At 43.2% G+C, this 13813-nt stretch overlaps 1 protein-coding gene across 1 annotated transcript in view; it reads left to right on the top strand.

Moving 5' to 3' along the window:
- ABCG5 (ATP binding cassette subfamily G member 5) overlaps positions 1-13813 on the top strand; it is a 32181-nt gene that overhangs the window by 531 nt on the left and 17837 nt on the right. Inside the window, exons 2-4 of the mRNA XM_027555141.1 lie at positions 424-545; positions 10783-10919; positions 11012-11110. Coding sequence (XP_027410942.1) covers positions 424-545; positions 10783-10919; positions 11012-11110 — 358 coding nt within the window. The remainder of the gene's footprint in view (positions 1-423; positions 546-10782; positions 10920-11011; positions 11111-13813) is intronic.

The raw sequence follows: 13813 nt of genomic DNA, 5'->3' as shown, positions 1-13813 counted from the left end.
CTGGAAGCTGTGCTCTGCCTCCTGCCCCTGCATTTTGCCCCTTGCCCCTTCCCCTTGGGGCTCCCTGGTCTATAACCTGCCCTATTCAGATGGTGAGGGCTTGGGAAATGGGTCTACTGGGAATACGAGGTGTAATGAAACCAGGTGAAGGAACGCAGGGTCAATTGAAGGAATAAACAGTGTCCTGTTTGCCATCTGTCATCCAGTCAAAGAGACTTGGCATTCAGAGCAGCTGCCAGAAAAGTCTTTACAGAGGTGATCTTCTGTAACTACCTGCCACGTTCTGCAGAGGACACTGAGGCTAAGCCACTCTTAGGAGCCTGTCCAGAGAGAATTTGGGCTGGGCAGATCTGGGGCTGGTGCTGGGGGGCAAGGGTCTGGAATCTTCTATGCTGCCTTTCCCCTGTGTGGTTTCCTTTAAAGCCACCATGTGGGGCCCTGGTGGGACATCGCATCTCGCCGACAGAAGTGGACCAGGCAGATCCTCAAAGATGTCTCCTTGTACGTCGAGAGCGGGCAGATCATGTGCATCTTAGGGAGCTCAGGTAAGCTGAGGAGGGAGTTCCCTACATTTTCCATGAGGACTCAGAAGAGGCTTTGGCTTGTTTTGAACACCACACTAAGGAGACGGGTTTAAGTTGTAGCAGGATGGCCAGAAGTCTGACATTAGAATGAAATCTGATGGCATGTCTGACTATGAATAGAACCTGGTTGTTGTTGTTTAGTTGCTAAGGCACGTCCGGCTCTTTGTGATCCCACGGACTGCAGCACTCCAAGCTGCCCTTTCCTTCATTATCTCCTGGAGTTTGCTCACACTCATGTTCATGAGTCAGTGATGCCACCCAACCATCTCATCCACTATCGCCCCCCTTTCCTCCTGTCCTCAGTCTTTCCTAGCATCAAGGTCTTTTCCAATGAGTAGGGTCTTTGCATCAGGTGACCAAAGGATTGGAGCTTCAGCTTCAGTCCTTTCAGTGGATATTCAGAGTTGATCTCCTTTAGGATAGACTGGTTTGTTCTCCTTGCTGTCCAAGGAACCCTCAAGAGTTTTCTCCAGCACCACAGTTCAAAAGCATCAATTCTTCAACCCTCAGTCTTCTTTATGGTCCAACTCTCACATCCATACACGACTACTGGAAAAACCATAGCTTTGACCTGTGCCAGCAAAGTGATGTCTCTGCTTTTTAATATGTTGTCTAGGTTTGTCATAACTTTTCTTCCAAGGAGCAAGTGTCTTTTAATTGCATGGCTGTAGTCACCATCTGCAGTGATTTTTGAGCCCAAGAAAATAAAGTTTTTCACTGTTTCCATTTTTCCCCATCTATTTGCCATGAAATGATGGGACCAGGTACCAGGATCTCAGTTTTTTGAAAGTTGAGTTTTAAGCCAGATTTCTCACTTTTCTCTTTCACCCTCCTCAAGAGGCTCTTTAGTTTCTCTTCACTTTCTGCCATTAGAGTGGTCTCATTTGCATATCTGAAGTTGTTGACATTTCTCCCAGAAATCTTTATTCCAGCTTGTGAGTTATCCAGCCTGGCATTTTGCATGATATACTCTCAAGTAAGTTAAACAAGCAGGGTGACAATATACTCCTTTCTCAATTTTTAATTGCCCAGTTCTTCCATGTAAGGTTCTAACTGTTGCCTCTTGACCTGTATACATTTTCTCAGGAGGCGGGAAAGGTGGTCTGGTATTCCCATCTCTTTCAGAATTTTCCATAGTTTGTTGTGATCAACATAGTCAAAGGCTTTAGCATAGTCAATGAAGCAGAAGTAGATGTTTTTTGGAATTCCCTTGCTTTTTGTATGACCCAACAAATGTTGGCAATTGTATCTCTAGTTCCTCTTACTTTTCTAAACCCGGCTTGTACATCTGAAAGTTCTCAGTTCACATACTGCCAAAGCCTAGCTTGTAGGCTCTCAAGCATTACCTTGCTAGAATGTGAAATGAGTGCAATTGTGCAGTAGTTTGAACATTCTTTGGCATTGCCTTTCTTTTGGATTAGAATGAAAACTGACCTTTTCTTGTCCTATGGCTAGTGCTGAGTTTTCCAAGTTTGTTGTGCAGCACTTTAACAGCATCATCTTTTAGAATTTGAAATAACTCAGCTGGAATTCCATCACCTCCACTAGCTTGGTTTGTAGTATTGCTTCCTAAGGCCCATATGACTTCACATTTAAGGATGTTTGGCTCTAGGTAAGTGACCACACCATAGTGGTTATCTGTGTCATAAAGACCTTTTTATAGTTCTTCTGTGTATTCTTGCCACCCCTTCTTAATCTCTTCTGCTTCTGTTAGGTCCTTGCCATTTCTGTCCTTTATTGTGCCCATCTTTGCATGACATGTTCCCTTGGTATCTCCAGTTTTCTCGAAGAGATCTCTAGTCTTTCCTAGTCTATTGTTTTCCTCTATTTCTTTGCATTGTTCACTTAAGAAGGCTTTTTATCTCTCCTTGCTATTCTCCGGAACTCTGCATTCAGTTGGGTATATCTTTCCCTTTCTCCTTTGCCTTTCCTTCTCTTCTTTGTCAGCTATTTGTAAAGCCTCCTCAGACAACCACTTTGCCTTCTTGCATTTCTTTTTCTTGGAGGTGGTTTTGGTCACCAACTCCTGTACAATGTTATGAATCTCCGTCCGTAGTTCATCAGGCACTCTGTCTACCAGATCTAATGCCTTGAATCTATTTGTCACTTCCACTGTATGATCATAAGGGATTTGATTTTAGTCATACCTTAATGGTCTACTGTTTCTCCCTACTTTCTTTAAGCCTGAATTTTGCAATTAGGAACTCATGATCTCAGCCACAATCAGCTCCTGGTCTTATTTTTGCTGACTGTAAGGAGCTTTTCCATCTTTGGCTACAAACAAAGAATATAATCAATCTGATTTCAGTATTGACCATCTGGTGGTGTCCACGTGTAGAGTCATCTTTTGTGTTGTTGGAAGAGGGTATTTGGTATGATCATTTCATTCTCTTTGCAAAACTCTGTTAGCCTTTGCCCTGCTTCATTTTGTACTCCAAGGCCAAACTTGCCTCTTACTCCAGGTATCTCCTGACTTTCTAATTTTGCATTCCAATCCTCTATGATGAAAAGGACATCTTTTTTGGTGTTAGTTCTAGAAGGTCTTATAGGTCTTCAGAGAACCATCTAAAGGTTTAAAGAATCTTTTGAAAGATCCTTGAAAAAGATGACATCCTGCTGAACATGTAAGTTAATTCCTGTTGCAGAGAAAAGCACCTAACATAGTGCTTGGTATATAGAGGTGCTCAGTAAACCCAGTTTCCCTTCCTGGAGACGGGAATAGGAATTGAATAAGCACAAGGATGCCGTTCACCCCCCATGTGTACTGGTCTTTTAAAAATTATGATGTATTTTAAACACACAGATTGGGGAGATCCCCTGGAGAGGGGAAAGGCTACCCACTCCAGTATTCTGGCCTGGAGAATTCTATTAGACTATTCCATGGGGTTGCAAAGAGTCAGACATGACTGAGCGACTTTCACTCACTTCACTTAAACACACAGACAAGATAGTTAATAATATTCCTGTCTTTACAGCTAGCTTTATGAAATCTTAACTTTATACCATATTTACTTCAGATCATTTTTTTTTTTTGGAAAAAAACAACACCCTAAATATTACAGGTTCCACTGAGGCTATTTGCATGCCTGTTCTCTACCTTCTTTTTCCCCTCCTCTTTCCCTGCATCAGCCAGTCATTGCAGGGGAGGGTGCAGCCCTTTGGGGCTGGGGCAACGCTCTGTGAGGGTCACAGCTGAGGATGCACAGCTGTGGGGGAAAGGGTGCGTTGGCCCTGAAGAGGGCATCCATGTGGCACATCACAGGGTCCACTACACTGCACATTTTAAGGTTGAAAGATTCTGACAAATTTGCTTCCCAGGACCCTGTTTTGATTGGGTTCTTGCTTGCAAATTGTTGACACTTTCAGCTACTCTCCACTTGGCATTGCTGTTTTCGATAGAGGTGGGCAGTGTAATTCTGTGATAGAAGTTAAGTGTGGTCAGCCTCTTTCGACTCGGGGGGTTACATCCACAGCCACTCTCCTGCTACAGTCAGGGGTGGGGAGAACAACTGGATGGTGGCAGGAGTGCTGTTAAGATGAGGTGAAAAGGAATTCATTGATGAGAAGGGTTACACGTTCCTGAGATTTCCTTTCATTTCGTTTTTTCTTGGCCCATGCCACATAGCTCATGGGATCTTAGTTCCCCATGAGGGATTGAACCCGTGCCCTCAGCATTGAAAAATGCAGAGTCCTAACTGCTGAACCACTAGGAAAGTCCCTCCTTTCATTTTCTTTTTTCAATTTTTAACCATTTCTAATTGTGTGCATGTACCATAACACCCAGGGTCATCCTAATTTTCCTTTTGATAATTATACTTCTTCAAAGAGAAAAGCTGAGTTATTCCCATAATATTGTGTCACTTGCTGCCTTCTCTGTGTAGGATAAAAGGGGTGGCATGTAGCACAACAAGGATTGAACCCACTTCTTGGGAATGTGTCCCACAGGCCAGTATCACGCTTCATACACATCTCAGCAGAACAGGGTGGGGCCCCCTGTTCCAGGGGCTCACGGGCTGGTTTCTGATGATTGCTTACCATGGTTTTATGACTGTTCATCCTTTTGTACTGAACATGAATTCTTGGTAGACTTCAAGTTCCATGAGGGTGGGAGCTTGGTCTTTTTTTTTTTTCCCTGATGGATCCTCAATATCTAGGACAGGGCTTGCCACATAGTAGGTGTTTAATAAGCATTTGCTGAATAAATGATTAAGCAAATGAATTAATTCTATGAATTACTTTTAGTGTTTCATAACATGATTTCATTGGTGTCTTATCTAAAGCGGTATTTTTATCAAATCTTTACTAGTGAGGCAGAAGATGACTTAGGTGTTCACAGTCTCACTAGAGAATGGTCTAATGCAAGCCTGCCTATAGTCAGCCACTCTCTGGGGGAAGGTAATTTTATTGAACTCATTATTATCTATCATGTAATTCTTAGAATCTAGGCTGCATGCTCCTTTGCAGAAGTCTAGTTACAGATGACTTTTGTCCTTCTAGAAGAGGTAATCCCGAAGGTCATGGTTTTATTGCCCTGTAGGGTATTAACCTTTATTTTTTTTCCTTTTCTTTATTGTGGTAAAATATGCGTAATATAAACTTTTCCATTTTAACCATTTTATTTGTCAATTTTTTATTGAAGTACAGTAGACAATGTTGTGTTAGTTTCAAGTGTGAAGCAAGGAGATTCAATTATATATATGTTCTTTTTCAGATTCTTTTTCATTGTAGGCTAGTATAAGATACTGAATATAGTTTCTTATGCCATACAGTACATTCTTATTATTTACATACTTTATATAAGTAGAGTGTATGTTTAATTCCAGATCCTAAATGTATCCCTCCCTTACCCCCATTTCCCCCTTGGTAACCGTAAGTTCAATTTTCTATGTCTGTGAGTTTGTTATCTATTTTGTAAATAAGTTCACTTGTATCATTTTTCAAGATTCCACATATTAGTGGTATCACATGATATTTGTCTTTTTCTGTCTGACTTAATTCTGTATTTAATTCTGGTTTAATTAGTATGATAATCTCTCAGTTCCTATTGCTGCAGATGGCATTATTTCATTCTTTTTTTATGGCTGAGTAATATTCCTGTGTGTGTGTATACATAGATATATATAAACATATATCAATATGTATACATACCTCATTTTATCCATTCATCTGTCTGTGGACACATAGGTTGCTTCCATGTCTTTGTCACTATAAATAGTGCACTATGAACACTGAGATGTGTATATCTTATTGAACTAGAGTTTTCATCTTTTCTGGACATATGCCCAAGGGTGGGATTGCTGGATTTTGTGATAGCTGTTATTAGTTTTTAAATGAGCTTCCATAACTGTTTTCTGTTATAGCTGTAGCAATTTGCATTCCCACCAACATTGTAGGATGGTTCCCTTTTGGCCACACGCCCTCGATCGTCAATTTATTGCATAGACTTTTTCATGATGGCCATTCTGACTAGTGTGAGGTGATATCTCATTGTAGCTGTGAGTTGCATTTCTTTAGAAATTAGTTATGCTGAGCATCTTTTCATGTGCCTGTTGGCCATCTGTATGTTTTCTTTGGAGAAATGTTTATTTAGGTATTCCACCCATTTTTTATTTTTATTTTTATTTTTTTTTATTGGGCTGTATGAGCTGTTTGTATATTTTCGAAATTAAGCCCTGGTTGGTCACATGTTTGCAAATATTTTCTCCTAGTCAATAGATTGTCTTTTCATTTTGTTTATGGTTTCTTTTGCCATGAAAAAGCTTATAAGTTTGATTAGGTTTATTTGTTTCTTTTTGCTTTTCTTTTGCCTTGGGAAACTGACCTAAGAAAACATTATTATAATCTATGTTAGGAAATGTTTTGCCTATATTCTCTTCTAGGAATTTTATGGTGTCATATCTCATACATAAGTTGTTAAGCCATTTTGAGGATTTTTTTGTGTACCATGTTAACCATTTTTAAGTATACAGTTCAGTGGTATTAAATGCATTCACAGAGTTGTGCAAACATCACTGACATCTATCCCCACAAGTTTGCATCTTGTAAAATGGAACCTATATTCCCATTAAAGAATAGCTCCCTTTCTGCCCTTCTCTCAGTCCTGGCAACCATCACTACAGTTTCCGTCCTTATGAAAGTGTACTTATGTCCCATACTACTCTAAGTACCTCAAATATGTGGAATCATACAATATTTATCTTTTTGTGACTAGCTTATTTCAGTTACCATAGTCTGGGCAGTGTTCATCCATGTTGCAGCATATTGCAGACTCTCCTTAATTTTTAAGGTTGAATAATATTCCATTATATGTACAGCCCATAGTTTGCTTATCAATTCATCCATTAATGGACACTTTCCTTCCACATTTTAGTTATCATGAATAATGCTGCTGTGAAAAAGGGTGTACAAATATTTCTTCAAGACCCCATTTTTCTGTTCTTTAGGGTATATACCCAGAAGTGGAATTGCTAGATCATATTCTATTTTCAGTTTTTATAGAAACCACCATACTGTTTTCCACAGTGGCTGTACCATCTTATATTCCCAGCCACAGTGCACAAGCATTCCAATTTTCCCACTTCTTTGCCAACACTTGTTATTTTCTGTTTTGTTTGTTTGTTTTCATAGTAGCTATTAGGTGCAAAGGGATATCTCACAGTAGTTTTGATTTCTGTTTCCCTAAGTCCTTTACCCAGTCTTGAATCAGGTGGTTGGTTTGTTTGTTGTTGTTGAATTTTAGAAGTTCTCTCTGTAATATTAATCCCTTATCAGATATAAGATCTGCAAATATTTTTCTGTCATTCTGTGGACTACCTTAATACACTATGAATAATGTCTTTGTTGAAAAACATAGGTTTAAAATTTTCATGAAGTCCAGTTTATCTATTTTTCTTTTGTTACCTGGACATTTGGTGTCACATCCTAAGGCATTAACCATGTAACTTTGCAATTTACTCCAATCTTCTTTTCTTCCCTGAGTATGCATACTAGTTTCTCATACTCTTTTATGCTTGAGCTTTGTTATCCTCCTGGTACCCCCAGAAATGAGTTAATAAATATTTAACACATGTTTAAACAAAAGACAGTATTAGTTACCTATTTTCATGTTTAAAAAATACCCAAACTAAGTGACTTAAAATAATAAAAATCAGGTATTATCTCTCAGTGTTTCTACGAGTCAGAAATTTGGTATGCCTCGGTTGGATACTTCTGTCTGCAGTCTCTCATGAGGTTGTAGTCAGATGTCAGCTGGGGCTGCAGTCATCTGAAGGCTTGAATGGAGCTGGAGAAGCTCCACCTGAAGCAGTTCCCTCACATGCTGAGGAGCAAGTAGTTGCTCACCATTGCTCGCTGAGGATGTGTGACATGAGAGGAGCCCTGAAGGTCACATCGGAGGCTGAGAAGGAGCAGCCAGACTGACAGGATTAAACCAAGAGGATGAGGTGGCACTCGAGCCAAGAGGATGAGGTGGCACTCGAGCCAAGAGAGAGATTTACAGAAAAGGGCAAGCAACAGTATCAAATGCAGCTGAGAGGTCAAACAACACACAGAAACTAGCCCCAAGAAGGCTAGTTCTGAGGTAGTGGTGGAACTGGAATCGGGGCTTTAGGCTGTTGTTGGGGGCCAGAGTGAGGTACTCCGCCCGTGACAAAGGTCATGAGGAAGGAGGCTCGACATACGCAAAGGCGGGATCGAGCCTCAGGAGTCCCCCTGGAACTCCTCGAGCATCTACCCCCATAACCAAAGCCTGCCTACTTTACTACTTTGTGCTCACCTACACCTCTGACTTTACGGGGGGCTGTCCCCCACCACCTCTTTTGGAGAAGGAGTTAACTTAGAGCTCCAGTTTATAATAATTCCTGGGCGTGATAAGAGTGTTTTAACCTACAAACTCCTCTGAAGGTTCTCTAGCCTGCCTGACAGGCTCGTCCGGCCACATGTGATTGCTCACAGCCTCCCAACCGTGAGAGGCACAAGATGCTTTAAACCCTCTAAAAACGGGTTCTTTAGAGAAGTTAGAAAACTATTAGTATAAGTATAACGGGCTGATTAGAAATTGTATTGGTGAAGGGTTTTTCATTTGTTGAGCCAATGTTTGTTGCTAAGTCTCCACATCCCCTGCCCTTACACACATTAATGAATATATAGAAGAAATAAGTATTAACCTTTGATATTAATCATGTTAGACCTTAGGCTAAGTAAATTCTTTCCTTAGCTAAAACCCACTACACCCTCACCCTGTAGGAATGTAACTTTACTTGGGTGGCGTCTGTTTTGAGAATAATCAGCCCTGGAGAAATAAGTGTCCTGATTGACTGACCGCTGTCACAAGGAGAGGGTCGTAAATTGTCAGCAGGCCCCCCTGGCCAGAAGATGATGTAACACCCCTAAGACCTCTGTATACATTTGTGTGAAGCACCTGACTTTAATAAAAGTCAGGACTGCTGTCCCCACGTGACTTTTGTATAACATCTCAGTGTATAAAAACAGACTCTGGAAAATAAAGAATTGGGATCAGTTTCTCAAAATACTGGTCTCCCCATGTCGCTCTCTCTCTCACTCTGGTTGAGTCTCCATCTGGAGCGCGGAACCCACCATGCTTACTAATTATGCCTGGGCTTCTAAGATCCGACCGGGGAGGCCTCAGTGTCTCCTCTCCTTCGGGAGAACGGAAGGACGCCTGCGGCCTACGTAAGTGGTGCAAACTTCTTGTCTTGAAGTTTTATTGGTCTCCCGCGTAAACCAAGCTACTCAGCCTCTTTTCTCCACTGAATTTTCCTACTGAGCTATCCTTATTCTATTACTCTTTATATCTTTAATTAATACCTAATTGAAGCTATCGTATCCTGATCCTCGCCTATGCCGTCTCTCCTTCGAATACCCTGGATCAGCCGGGGCTGGTCCCCGGCAGGCTGTTGGAGGGTCTATTAGAGTTGAGACGGGATGCTAGAAATGTAAGGCTGAGGGAACTCCTAGTTAGAAGAACCACAGACAAAGCTTAATATTGTGACTGAGAAACTTGAGGGCACGTTTTGTAAGACAACCCCAGTGAAGTCACATTTTGTTTCTTTTCAATCACTCTGCTCCCTTCCCCACGCTGACCTCTACCTGAACACACTGGGGCTGATTCTGAGCTTTGTTAGTCGTGGGTCAGATAAAAAAACCACTGCTCTGGGAGCTTGGCTTTTCATCTTTGCACCCCTCAAAGCAACCAGCAGTGTCTTTAAAATATTTGAGCAAAAGATCCTTTCGTTTGTTTTGCACAAGTCATCACATCCTCAGTAGAATTCTCTTGCCATCTTCTCAGAGAGCCCAGAGCCTCCTGATAATTTCCTCTCTTACTGATTCTAACTTCTTAACAGCCTTACTCAGGAAAGGCCTGGTGACTCCTCTTCCTGTCCCTATTAACTGGGCCCATGTAAGCTTGTGTCCAACAAGAATGGGAAGGGCCAGCTGGTGTCTTACTCTAAGAGATCACTCTAACCCTAGACAAAGCAAACCAGGAGAAACCTCACCTTCCAATCACTCCAGTACAGGGAAGTTAGTTCATCCCATCTCGTGGGAAAGTTCTTAGCAACAACCTGCTGGATTATGCTCAAGGCTCTCAGTGTAGGCTGAGGCCAACTTGGTTTTTACTGAAGGACTCACTAAGCTAGTGCTTCTCACACTCCAATATGCATGAGAACTACCCAGGCATCTTGTTAAAATGCAGAATCTGAGCTAGGAGTTGGAGCCTGAGATTCTGCATTTCTAAGCTCTCAGATGGTGCTGATGCTGCTGGTACTCAACCACACTACCGAGGCTCTGGGCCAAGTCCTTTACATCCAGGAACCAGCAGAGGATCCCAGGGAGTCACAAACAAAAAGAAATTCAAATGCCCTAGAATCCAAATGCTTCCAAGAGCCATGGTTTTCATTTGAGTCTGATCCTGTGTTTTCTTTTTCAGCCTCAAGCAGCTTTAAAAGAGAATAAAGGGGCAGACAGAGCTCCTCCAGCTCAGACCTGGAGGAGAGAAACAGCTCATCCCCTCTCATTGAAAGGGGACAAGCTGGAAGGACTCATTCCAGCCAGGAGTCTGGCCCATGAAGCCAAAGGGAGAGCAAGTCAGGGCCGGACAACGGGTTCACCGAGGGTCTTGGGAAGTTCCTGTGAGGCCTTGTGCATGGCCTCCTCCAGGCCCTCTCTTGTCGCCTCCCAGGCTCAGGGAAAACCACGCTGCTGGACGCCATGTCCGGGAGGCTGCGGCGCACAGGGACCTTGCTTGGGGAGGTGTTCGTGAACGGCCAGGAGCTGCACAGGGAGCAGTTCCAGGACTGCTTCTCCTACGTCCTGCAGGTGCCCGTATCCTGGCCCGCCCACAGGAGTTGGGAGGTGGCGGGGGTTGGGGGGGGGCACCTTGGAAGATGCTGACAGGTCCCTCGCCGCAGAGCGACACTCTGCTGAGCAACCTCACCGTCCGCGAGACGCTGAACTACACGGCACTCCTGGCCATCCGCCGCGGTTCCCAGAGCTTCTTCCAGAAGAAGGTGGGTGCCTCACTGTGGCCTCATACCCCCTCGTCCCTCCATTTGCCCGTTCCTCCCCATCAGTCTTCACTAAGAGTCTAGAGCTGCTCTGTCCACTGTGGCTTTGGGGCACTTAATGGGGCTTCAAATGTGGCACTTGAAATGTGGCTTTAGTCATGTGGCTTTGGGAGACTTGAAACATGACTAGACCTAATTGAGATGTGCTATGAGTGTAAAATATACACCAGATTTTAGAAAATTAGTCTGGAATCACAGAGCATAAAATATCTCATTAGTAATTTTTAAAATGTTGAATATTGGTCACAGTGGTATTGTTTTGGTTGTATAGGGATAAAGAAATTATACCACTTAAAATTCATTTCTCTTGTTTATTTTCACTGTCTAAATATGGCCAGTAAAATGTTTAAATTCTGAGTGTGGCTTGCATTATATTTTTATTGGATGGTGCTGTCCTGGGAGCTCTCTATTTGAACGGATATGATTGTTTTCCTCATTCACTGCCCTGCAGTCCTGTTGAGATTTTTCTCAGCTTTCTTTGAGACATCTTGAATGTGCTTCATCCAAACTGGATTCAGCTGGTGAATTGTCAGCTCTTCCTAGGTTCCAATGTTTCCTTAAGTGGACCCAGTTTGGAAGTAGTTGTAGGTAAACTTGCAGGGACCTCACCTAAAAATATTGTCTCATTTCTGTCTGGACTGGAAACACACAGGGAACCAAGAACAGACCCGTGTACCACCTGCAGAGCAGGCACAGTTCCCTGGGAAAGAGGTTCCTGCCCATGACATCTGCCTCAGAGACTTCACCACCCTGAGGCTCAATGAGGTTCCTCCTGGGCACACACATTACATCTGCACTTCAGTGGCCAAAGCTGGTCTTTCTTCAATGCCACTGAGGCTCTGAGGGATTCTCCATCTCAGCTGAAGGGGCAGCAGTCACTCCATTTTTATCAGACCACTTTGAACCTGTCGTCAGGGAGTTACTCCTCTTGACCCAAGTGCTGGACTCTCAGACAGGGCGTGGCGAGTGGAGCTAGGTCTGAATGGTGTCTGGAGTACCAGCAGGCCTGCTGTTATAATGCTGGGTCAGGAAAGGGCATTCTTCTGTTTCACAGTCAGACACATCCACGCTGTCCTGGATGTCCTGGCGCATAGCTTTCACACCAGAGGAACCTTCAAGAAGAGCCATCAGCCCCACAGAGTGAGGGCTAGCCCTGTTCCTCCCTGGAACATTGGAGTGCTCAGAAGGCATTGTAAAGTTCCTGCAATTCTCCCATCTTATACTCTGTACTCTCACCCTTGGCTGACATCCATCAGACCTTGTTCACACACAGTATCTGATTTCATTCTGGCATCAGCTCTATGAAGGAGGCATTACTTCTGTCTTTAAGCTCAAGAAACTGATCCCCAAGGAGACTGAGATCCAGCACCTCAGACCGGCAGAACTGGGACACAAACCAGGTTCTCTGGCTCCGTCATGCCTCCCTGGGCTCCACTGTGGTCTGAAAAGATGGAGGTTAGAGTTCATTCCACAGGGAGGTACAGGCATGTTCCCATGACTTAGCCCCCCCTGACAGTGGCAGATGAGCCCTCTGCAGGCTTGTCTCCCTGCTTTAGTATTTTTTTCTCTAAAATGGGTAGGAGAAGATCTCATTGGTATTTGAGTTGGAGAAAGGAAGTCATAAGCAGGTTCTTTTGAGATGGTGATCCATTTACATCACATATCCCAGGGAGAGAATCTGAAAAAGCCACTGAGCTTTCCATCCTGAAAATGCATATATTTGCACAAATACTCAGAAAATTCAAGGGTATCCGAAATTGGTCGATGGCAAATTCACTTCCTGTGAATGGTCCCTCTTCCTGGCACTTGCAGCCCCTAAATGTCCTTCAGAATTTCCTATCATATTATTCTCCCTGCTTGAGGGTACTTTCTGAGCAGATACAGTCTACAGGATGTAAAATCCTGACAAAGTAGTTTAGGGAGAAGGAAGTATCTATGATAAACAGAGCAGTCAGTCCAGTCACTCAGTCGTGTCTGACTCTTTGCGACCCCATGGACTGCAACATGCCAGGCTTCCCTGTCCATCACCAACTCCCAGAGCTTGCTCAAACTCATGTCCATCAAGTTGGTGATGCCACTCAACCATCTCATCATCAGTCATCCCCTTCTCCTCCTGCCTTCAATCTTTCCCAGCATCAGGGTCTTTTCCAATGAGTCAGTTCTTCGCATCAGGTGGCCCAAGTATTGGAGTTTCAGCTTCAGCATCAGTCCTTCCAGTGAATATTCAGGACTGATTTCCATTAGCATTGACTGGTTTGATCTCCTTGCAGTCCAAGGGACTCTCAAGAGTCTTCTCCAACACCGCTGTTCAAAAGATCAATTCTTCGGTGCTCAGCTTTCTTTATAGTCCAACTCTCACATCCATACATGACCACTGGAAAAACCATAGCTTTGGCTAGACAGAGCAGAAAGTGCAACAGATCCGCCTCTGTCCTCTGCGAATCCAAGCTTAAAGCCGTGATTGATGTGGGCAGACTGTGCTGCCCTTATACTTCTTGGACCACTTGAGAAGCCACATGGCTTGCTTTCAGTCCCAGCTCTGCCATTTGTTAATGCTGTGACCTTTGGCAGTCTATGGACTTTTCTTCCCTGTAATAGAGTAATGATGCATCTTTCCTGGAGCTGATATGAAGAATGAATCAGTTT

This window comes from Bos indicus x Bos taurus, chromosome 11 (genome assembly GCF_003369695.1).
Source record: "Bos indicus x Bos taurus breed Angus x Brahman F1 hybrid chromosome 11, Bos_hybrid_MaternalHap_v2.0, whole genome shotgun sequence".
Classification (NCBI taxonomy): Eukaryota; Metazoa; Chordata; class Mammalia; order Artiodactyla; family Bovidae; genus Bos; species Bos indicus x Bos taurus.
Note: the sequence above shows the minus strand (reverse complement) of the source record. Positions and strands in the feature narration are given on the sequence as shown.